Here is a 10,181-nt window from a genome sequence, read left to right on the forward strand (position 1 = left end):
TCTGTCGCTATCCTTCTGGTTTACATGCGGCCCAGAGGCCGTACTGTTATGATCGGAGTTTATTCTGCTGTTGCAGTCTCTTTCCACTTGAGGGCGATGTTTGCCCACGCAATGTGGGCTCTGTTGTTCAAGGTGTACAGAGATAATGAATACACCAAGAGGTGTCACTCCTACCTACTTCTGTTTTGGCTTTACTAAACTACTTTCATGACCAGAGACTAGAGTAATTGCACTCCAGTATTAACATTTACATTAAGTATGAACAGAAAAGTACCCTTGTTATTGTAGCATGTTATGGATGTACAGAATGCTTTATTAGATTATTACAGGTGCACGAATATGTAAACATTTCAATGGTTTAGTTGGCCAACGAGCTGATTCTAGCTCTTTTGTATCATGTGGGAGGTTTAATTTACTGTATAGCAATAAAAAAAAAACTGCATGTATGCAGCGAAGCTAAAATGTGTCAACACTAGTTAATTGGGTCCAGCTTCTTCAGTTCTCGCGTGAACCTTAACATATTGACAGCTGTAATCAAACACTTTTTTAAAAGCGCGGAACTATTGTTTAAATACAACAATATGATTTTAACCCCAACGTTATTTCATTAAGGCGGTATAATAACTTTTGGTTTATTTTATTATTTTCTCCCACCCTTCTCTCCACAGCTGTGCGGAAGTGACACAGCAGGCGCGCGCCCCGGTCACGTCACGCGAGAAAGCACAGAAGCCGAGCGAGGAAAAAAATATATATATATCAACAACAAGAACAACAGTTACCTGCCAACACACCACCGTGATAGTCCGCAGACATGTCGTTAACAGTCCTAAAGGACTGCATGGACTCGTAAAGGTGAGCTCAAACCGCCGGTCACGCGCCTTTACCGTTAATTTAACAAGAGTCAGAGCAGGAGGAGGATTTGGGTGGAGGGGGGGGGGGTGACTCGTCCACGCAAACATTGCCGCGTCATTAAAATTCACATCTAAAATGTTGCGTTGCTGAGTCAACGCGTGCATTCATGTTCTCAATGAATTGTCGTTCAAATGACAAGTTTGTGATGGAGTTGCGTCCCCACAGCGGACATGCCCTGTGTTTTGGTTCAAGGGTTCAGGGGCGGAAGAATGAGGAAGTAGCTGCTTAATAACGGCCGGAGGAGAGCTGGGAGGCAACTCGGTGTGCGGCGGCATGCGCACAGTAGAGTCTCTGGCAGTAATGTACCAAGTCTGTCTCCCTCTGTTAAAGAAAACGAGTTGGCATCGTCTGTGTCACGTGCTCGACAGCAGACCCGTTTACCTGTTTGGCTGCAGCTGGTCACACATGCTGTCCTCTCGTGACAGTCGCAGACCAGCTCCCACATGGTTATAGCGTAACTATAATGAGTGGTTTGGAATCTATAACTGTGTTTACAAACCTTTTTCATCAAGGTGGTATGATCCCAACTTCTTCTTGCTTGGTGGACTGAAGTCCGGTTCTGGAAATGTCTGTCGCCTCGGGCTGCAATTATTATATTCAATATCAGTTCATGCACCAGCTCTTTTCTCAATGAAGCATTTGGTGAATTAAATGTAAGCAAATAGAGGAAAATCATAAGATCGCAGAGGCCATTGTGATGTCTTCAAATGTCTTGTTTTGTCACACCAACAGTCGACATCCTGAAGGTTATTAAGCGTTAAAGACTAAGAAAAACAGAAGATATGAATTCACTTCAGTTTGAAGAAATACTTAAGAAATAAATTGATCATATTCTAAGTTGTCAGTTTCTTTTCTGTCAAAGGACTAATCAGTAAATCTAGTAATTGTTTCGGCTCAAGTGTAACATGTATGTTGACGTGCTAATGATGAATATTAGACATTTTTTTGTGACTTCATACGTTTGTGATTCACTCTTCTAGGCTATGAATTCCTGTGAGTATGGAGAAGTTTCAGAAGAAGCGATGCTTGCGAAAGGTAAGTACTGCTATCTGTGTACCCACAACAGTAGAAATTCCCACTAACTTGCTTCTTAATTACAAAAAATGTTGGAGTATGGCAAAGCTAGACCCATTTCTTCCAATAATCACTGTTTGTCACCAAGCTTAAAAAAACAACAGTAAAAATTCAGACACCAGTATTTACAGATAATGTACAGTATGTGGGTCAACTGCATCGGGGTGGAAAAGAAACCAAAGGTCTGATGCTATTCTCAAGAGATATTACGTTTGTTTTTGAAATATCATCACTAATAACTTTCCAGTGTATTTATAAATGAGAACCAGACAACAAGTGCTTTAAAGAGCAAAACGTGAATCTCATTATTTGCAGAACACAAGCATGTCCAGGACGTTAAGGAGGAATCGGAGGACTTCGCTATTGGCGAGCCACCTGAAGGACTCGGAGGAGGGCCTCCTGGAGCCACCGAGGCTGGTAAACGGCCATCTGCAGGGATGGGCCCTTACACAAACCAGTCCACCAGCAGCAAGAGAGCCAGACTCTCTGGCGAGGTGAGCTGACCTCAGAGTACACAACACGGACAACGTGCATGTCTCACTTGTTATATAGCTCAAGGTGTCTCTTACGGCGTATGTGTTCTGAATGTTATCTGCTCTGTCTAGATGAGGCGGCAGTTGCTGGATGAGAGCGGCAGACATGAGCCTCTTTGCCTCGCCACAACTGGAGAGAGGAGGAATTATGTCCAGCAGAAACCCAGAGTCTCCTACAGAAAGCCTCTCTTCAGCATCTCCCACAGGATCTCGGAGAAGAGGAACACGCCGAGTCTGGAGCAGCAGGCCGGTCACGGCGCCGCAAATCCGCTCAACTACGCCAGCATCCTCTCGTCCAAGCTCCAGGGTTCAGAGGGAAATGGCCCGTTGGAGACCCTCCCCGCCATAGACGCTTTAGGCCAAGCGTCGTCAACGGACACTAGCCTTTATCCGCTGATTGAGAAAATGTTTCTCATCCTCAACACCCTCAATTCAAGCATGACACAACTGCACAGCAAAGTGGACTTGTTAACCCTTGAAGTCATGCGGATAAAGAAGCAGATCAAGCCCGCCGAGATGGTGACGGAGTTCCAGCCTCCTCCTGAATATCTGTTAACAAGTGACGAATTGAATCAGCTGATGGAGCAGACATCCAGCGCTGGGGAGCTCGGGTGCCGGCTGCTGGTGCATCTCTTCCCGGAGCTGTTCAAGGCCAGGGAGTGCTCCCATGAATGCATGGCAAGCAAGAGAACACTGGAGTCTCTCCATCTGCAGCTGATCCGTAACTATGTTGAGGTGTGCCACCCCTTGGTCAAAAACAACAGCGTCTGGCAGGAAGAATGCCTCGTCCAGATCAATGACTTGTTCAATCGCTTCTGGGCACAGAGGGATATGGAGAGTGCTCGGCTGCTCAGGAAGCAGACGATCACAGGTGCCGCGATAAAGGCTGAGCATCCTCAAACCTACCATTTCATCAACGAGCAGGGCCAGGAGGAGCACGTCCCTTTAGATAACCAGCAAAGCAGCGGGGCTGCGTCAGACCTTGCGTTCAATACGCAAGCCACGGAGGAGCTGGACGAATTCTCCTCACCCGAGGACTTTGTTGTTTTTCTCATGCACCGTCTCTTTCCCGAGGTTTTCGAAGAAGGGAAAATGCCAGAAGGCTCCAGCCACTTCAGTAGCGTGGGGCAGCTAATTCTGGACTCCGACAAGATGGAAATAATAAGGAAGTATATGGAAGCAAATTTTCCCGATGTGCCTGAAGACAGCTGGCTTCAGGTGTGTATTCAGCACATGGAGGACGCTCTGGAGGGTCCTCACAGCAATGGCAATGGGAGTGACCCTGACAATATCAACGACGAGGGCTATGACCTGGCCAGCCTTCCCGAGGATGTTTCTATTATTAAGGTTCCAGAGGCGGGCGATTACGAAAGGCCCGGTCGCAAGGCCAAAAAGTCGCTGCTTCCGCCGGTGGATTTTGACGATCTCGAGGTTCCTCTTCCTGATTACACTGTTCCCCAGGAGTACCTCTTGTCCAGGGAGCAGCTGAAGAACAACTATGAATGTAGCCTGTCCATCGGGAACTTTGCCTCTCGGCTGCTGGTGCTCATGTTCCCCGAGCTCTTCACCCACGAGAACACACGGAAGCAGTACAACTGCAGCGGCTCTCTTGGTAAAAAGCAGCTCGACCCCGTTCGCGTGAACCTCATCCGTCACTACGTGCAGATGGTCTACTCTCGGGCCAAGAACGACCGAGTGTGGATGTTGGAATTTGTGGGCAAGCTCGACGAGAGGTGCAGGAGACGCGACACGGAGCAGAGGAGGTCCTATCTGCAGCAACGCAAAGTGTACGGTCAAGAGTCAGAGCAGGACTTTCTTTGCCACCTGAACCAGCTCAATCCAGATAGCATGAGGGAGGATCCGGATGCTCCCTCTTTACCTCCTGAGAAAAGTAGCAAAGACTTCTGTAAAATCCCCCTGGATGAGCTGACTGTATCCACGCCGGACTTCCCTGTACCTCCCATCTACCTGCTCTCAGACACTGAGGTACGGGAGATCGTCCAGCAGAGTCTCTCTGTTGGGAACTTTGCCGCCCGCTTGTTGGTGCGCCTCTTCCCTGAGCTCTTCACTCAGGAGAACCTGCGGCTGCAGTACAACCATTCGGGGGCCTGCAACAAGAAGCAGCTCGACCCTGTCCGCCTCAGACTGATCCGCCACTACGTGGAAGCGGTGTATCCTGTGGATAAGATGGAGGAGGTGTGGCACTATGAATGCGTGCCGAGCATCGACGAACGCTGCCGGCGCCCCAATCGCAAGAAGTGCGACATCCTTAAGAAGGCCAAGAGGTCAAGCACTGTGCCCTAGTTACAGTAGTATTTCAGTTAGGCAACACTTGGTTGAAATAAAAAAAAAGTATAATAATTGCACAGTATATAAGCTGAAACCGCTTTGTTGAACTTTTTCAAACTGTCCTATGTAGGATGAAGCCAAGCTGTTACGTTTCTTCAATACTATTGTTAGTCATCTTTTACCATGCGACAACAGCAGTAGATGTTGTAGTTTATGTAGTCTTATTATTGTTGGATAAAACTGCTTCTATTTATAAGCCCAAACGGTCATAGCTCATCTAACAAACTTTGTTGATAAATGTTGTAGCCTTAAAAACGATAACGATGATAGTAGCTAATAGCGTCGGCCACATATTGGCCCTATGGATAGAAATGAGTCACGACGACGTGATATGATTCCTTTGCCGTTACTGATGTAGCATTGTGCCACCACTGTTTTAATAACAATGTGCTTATGTTAAGCCTTCTTATAGAAGTTTATATTATACAGACAATTTAACATGACAGTGGATCATGATAACCTATTTCTAATAAAACCACAATTATAAATATGACATATGGTTGGACTGTTTTACGTACTGGCACTAACCTGAACTTGTTGGATACTGACTGCAGCTTTACACCCAGAGGATTTAGAGGTGACCCTAATCTTAACCCTGAACCCTCCCCAACAAGCTCTGTACAACGCAACATCCACAATGCTTCTACTCGTGCTTGCCATTTTACATTTTAGCCTCGATAAACATATGAAATGTGGATTCACGGAAAAGATAATGGCAGTAGCTGAACGTACTACATAACTAATGATTCTGATGAAAACTCATGAACTTGCAAGAAAATATCAAAGTGCACCTTTATTGGAGGAGTCACACAGTATAGTGGGGAAAGGTAAACACTCAATCTTTCTCCCAACCAACTGTGTAATGTCTACAACCACTGAGAACTGTTAACCTTTACAAACTTTTACAATCCATTAAGGGTCCAAATTTTTGGAGCCCTTTCGAACGCCACTCATTTGGTCGCATTAATTTCTGCGGCTGCCGTCGCCTTCACTGGTATCCCAGTCAACACTGTCCTATTCCAAATTCATGTCTTAATGGCCTCATCTTTGGTAAGCTCTATACTTTTCCAGCGCCTTATGGCAACCTTATACTTTTCTGCGTTACTGGATTCGCCTAAAACCCTCCGAAGGATGACTCTCATCAGAGTGACGGTGTTTGTTTCCCGGTTCTCCGACAGCACCAGGTCCAAGGTGTCCCCGACTTTCACCTGAATACAGAACGGAATAGAAGTAATGGGAAAAGGAGGTACAAAACACACGTGGATAGAGTGAGAATTTGTGGCGGGAATGTGTAATCCAACACGACTCACAGTTTTACTTTTCTTGATGAGTTTCTGTCCGTTTAGCCTGAGCTTGTTGTTGTAGAAGGAGTCCTCAATTTTACTGTTATGAGACGAGAGGAAAGGGGTTTAAAGGCCCTGCTGACTGAAACACCACTGGTAGCACTGGTAACTAAAACCATAAAAAACTAATATGTTGTATAATTACTGCCTGATATGTTTGTTTGGAAAAACTCTTTACATTAAGACCGCTATAAAGAAAGAAAGAAAAGGCATTCAAAGCTGTAAAGGCAGCTGATGGGCAGTGACTCACTTGCGTGCCATGTCCAGGCCAGCTTTCATTATGACATCATAGCGAAAGGACTGCACATATTTCTCCATGTCTTTATAGTCCTTTGGTAGGTTTGGGTTCTCAACCACCTCATCTTCATAATCACTGTCCTCGGGGTCTTTTTTATCCTCGTCCTCCTCCTCCTCCTGTGCTGTCCTCGCAGCTTCTCCTTTCTTCTTGTTGCTTTTAAACCTCAGATGGTGGACGGACCAACCTCTGGCGGTGTCTCTGCCACGAAGAGCGGGCCGGTGACAGCCGAGCGCGGGGAGTGCAGAGCAGCCCCACAGCTGGCGTGTGTGGATGGTCCTGGGACACCATTCAGTCTGCCTCAGCCCATATCCAGCAGCCAGCAGGTGGCGGGGGTTCAACCGTCCCAGCTGCCTCATGGCAAGTGCCTGCACCACCAAACTCTGCATGTTGGCACTCCACCCAGTCACTAGAAAAAAACATGAACGATCAGGAAGCATTGTGCTGAATTACTGATCTAGTTGTGACAAATTGTAAGTATAAAAGTCATTATGTAAACATTATTATGGTATAAACAACATCCATTAACTAAAATAAAAAATATGCATCCAGCGTCAAGACTTCAAAATAACCTACTACGCTATTGCTATCAGGAGTCAATTAACTCACCTCTTAAAACCATTTAACGGCCGTTATCAGGTCAAGAACAAACTGATCGAGACTAATATTTTAGATATACTTTTCTATAACTATTCATAGTAACAATCGTGTTATTCAATTAGATACGTCGTTTCTTGTTGGATTGCTAAAGCACCTTTGTAAAGAGTCAGGTAAGTAGGTAAGGAAATGTACCTTCAAAATAAAAGCCTTATATTATTTCTAGCCTCAGTGTGCGATGCTCATATGATAATAGATTTTAAATTCAAGACTGTTCTAAGACTCTTCTGTAAAACAACAATAGCAGGCAGGATACAACATTTGAGCTCAACTGTGGATTTTAAATTGCGTTTGTTTATTTTCCCGGAAGTGGTGTGTTTTTTTTTTGCCTAAAACGTTACTTGACACGAGCCGACAACAAACATTTATAGAAGAGAGTCATTTTCCAGTTCAGGCTTATTGTATTTTGTCCTTCAACATTAGTCGCTGTCTGTGTGCCGTTACTTATAGGATGTCTGTGCTCGATTACGCTTGACATGTTTCAGGCTTCAGCCGAAGCAGACAGGGCTAGCTAGCTTAAACGTTACTTTTCTTCATTAAGCTCGTGGACTCTTATTTCATGTCACGTGCAACATACCACGGGCTTGCAAGGCAATAAACGGCATTGCCTGTTTTAATTTGTTGCCAAATGCTAAATATGAAGTTGCTAACACTCAATAAGTACTTGGTAGTCCACTCACCTATGGAGTAACCTTTCATAGCAGTTCGTCGGCACTTCTGACTGGGTTACTTGCTTACCAGCCATTAATATGTGCTGCCACCTACCGCACTGGAGGTTAACGACATTACGTGGCCGAGCTGTTTATGAGGAACCAAACCACATTGGGATTGTTCATGTTTTTATGCAAAACACCCAAAAAGCACCCGGATATTCTTTTTTTATTTGTAGCATGAAACTACTAATTTTATGTCCACAACAAAGGACAGAACAATCCCCCATCTATGTCAGTCTCAGCCTTTTGTCTACTTCTTTACACTACCGTGTTGCTGTGATATAGACTAGAAATAATCATCCATGAGATCAAAGTTCACAAGTGAGTATAAGCCACACAATGTGACTGTATGCTGTCAACTTTTCTCGTCATTTATTTCATTGGTATAAATAGTTTCATACCAATGAAAGACCATAACTCATCATCAAAGTGAAAGGGCAATCTCACTTTTTGTTGGAGGAGTTTAGGAGGATTTTAACCAATATTTTCTGATATTTGTTTTCCATGTTGTTTTTATTATTAAAAAGTAAGGGTGCAACTCACCAAAAAGCAAAACCATCATGAAAATAAAGTGTAGTATAAATGTACTGTATACAAGCTCTAACTATAAAAGGTAAACATGCTGTGCCTTGCATTATCATACACCTTCATGCTTTTATAGGCCATGTCCGCAGCACACATTTTGACTTGTCATAATAGTTAAAGCATTGGTGTTACTAATAACATTACCACAATGGCTCAGCTGTATTTAGGTGTCTCAGTAAGTCATGGCAGTGTGACAGTGAGCCAGCATGTACAATCCCATAACCCTGAAACCGAAGAATGGAATTCAGCATTCATTCATTTTATTATTTACACCTGTGGTTATCCTACTATGACATGTCAAAATATCTTCTGTGAAAACATGTTTGAGGATCCAAGCCAGCGACAATATTTTAAATATACATGGGTTTGCCCCAAACATTTATTGCAACTTTAATTTTTCCAGCATAAGATAAAATTGAATACATATTTCAAAAGGTAATCAAGTTATTTATACAGCCCATTTGATTATAATGACAACAAGAACATTTTTAACATTTTACAAGAAACCGTAAGTGGTCGTGTATTGTTTTACGTCTGAGCAGTTATGCATTTGTAAATATATCAGCATGAATACTTTAATACTTTAATGGAATTTACATAAACATTCAGCTTCACTACAATTCATAATGTCTAGTGTCACTTCAAGTGCATAATACTGGTGTCACCACATTATTGAAAACAATGTAAGAACAAGATGTAATTCTCGAGGATGCATACAATATGTTTCCGTTAAAAAAGTCAGTATCATAAAGTTGACTTGATGTCTGTGTAAACATGAGTGCATTTACATCCTTGCATATCTGCCTGTAAGCTCTAATCACAAGAGTCAGTGAGCCCAGATAAATCAAATGTCTTTAGGAAACATGGTGACATGTTGGTGTGTGCTGTGCTCTTTCACTGACTGTATCTCATTCAACATACACTGGACAGTGAAATCACCCTTTTACATATAAAAATTGTGATTAGTCCTTTACTATGCTACAGACACATAATGGAGATATACTACAGTGTATCATATATGCTGGTGGTTTACATTCAGGTATCTTTTATGGTTATCAACAAATTGTCTGAGCACAAGGAAATCATGCAAATTTGAGCATGGATTTATGATCTTTAGGCAGTTAAATCCGCACTCTGGTTTGTTGTTTTGAAAGATGATAATGTTAGTGACTGATGTGTATGAAAGCCCATTTCCGCCACTGTGGAAAAAAAAGATTCTGTAAATCATAAAAATTAGAGACTATCTCAAAATACTGAGTTCGTATCCCAAAATAATGACTTAGTATCTCAGAATAATAAATAAGTATTTATTTATTTTGCGATAAGTCCATATTTTGGGATACTTATTAATTATTTTGAGATACTGAGTTCATATTTTGAGATACTAAGTCATTATTTTAAAATATTTTGTCCATATTTTGAGATACTAAGTCATTATTGTGAGATAGCTTCTCACTATAATGACCTACAGGATCTTTTTATTTCATCACAGTGTCAGAGAAGGGCTTCTATAGATGTGACATCCACATGTTCAAATGTATTGCAGATTCAATGTAAACATGTCCTTGTCTTTTCTGACCAGAAGATTAATGTCATTATACAGTGGGTACGGAAAGTATTCAGACCCCTTTAAATTTTTCACTCTGTTTCATTGCAGCCATTTGCTAAAATCAAAAAAGTTAATTTTATTTCTCATTAATGTACACTCAGCACCCCATCT

General features: G+C 42.8%; 2 protein-coding genes across 2 annotated transcripts; one reads left to right on the forward strand and one right to left on the reverse strand.

Annotated features, from left to right (window-relative positions):
* The first annotated feature begins 706 nt into the window (after window positions 1-706).
* bend3 (BEN domain containing 3) lies at window positions 707-6,586 on the forward strand. The gene is made up of 4 exons (XM_031866814.1): window positions 707-852; window positions 1,893-1,947; window positions 2,302-2,480; window positions 2,592-6,586. Exons 2-4 carry the CDS (start codon window positions 1,896-1,898, stop codon window positions 4,821-4,823), a joined length of 2,463 nt encoding a protein of 820 aa, XP_031722674.1. The 5' UTR covers window positions 707-852; window positions 1,893-1,895; the 3' UTR covers window positions 4,824-6,586.
* On the reverse strand, window positions 5,649-7,889 carry mtres1 (mitochondrial transcription rescue factor 1). Its single transcript, XM_031866815.1, has 4 exons — window positions 7,844-7,889; window positions 6,462-6,915; window positions 6,179-6,251; window positions 5,649-6,076 (listed from the first exon to the last, which is right to left on the reverse strand). The coding sequence occupies exons 1-4, from the start codon at window positions 7,860-7,862 to the stop codon at window positions 5,894-5,896; spliced, it is 729 nt and encodes a 242-aa protein (XP_031722675.1). The 5' UTR covers window positions 7,863-7,889; the 3' UTR covers window positions 5,649-5,893.
* Between the last annotated feature and the right edge of the window lie 2,292 nt (window positions 7,890-10,181).

This window comes from Anarrhichthys ocellatus, unplaced genomic scaffold (assembly GCF_004355925.1).
Source record: "Anarrhichthys ocellatus isolate YVR2014 unplaced genomic scaffold, GSC_Weel_1.0 scaffold36, whole genome shotgun sequence".
NCBI lineage: Eukaryota > Metazoa > Chordata > Actinopteri > Perciformes > Anarhichadidae > Anarrhichthys > Anarrhichthys ocellatus.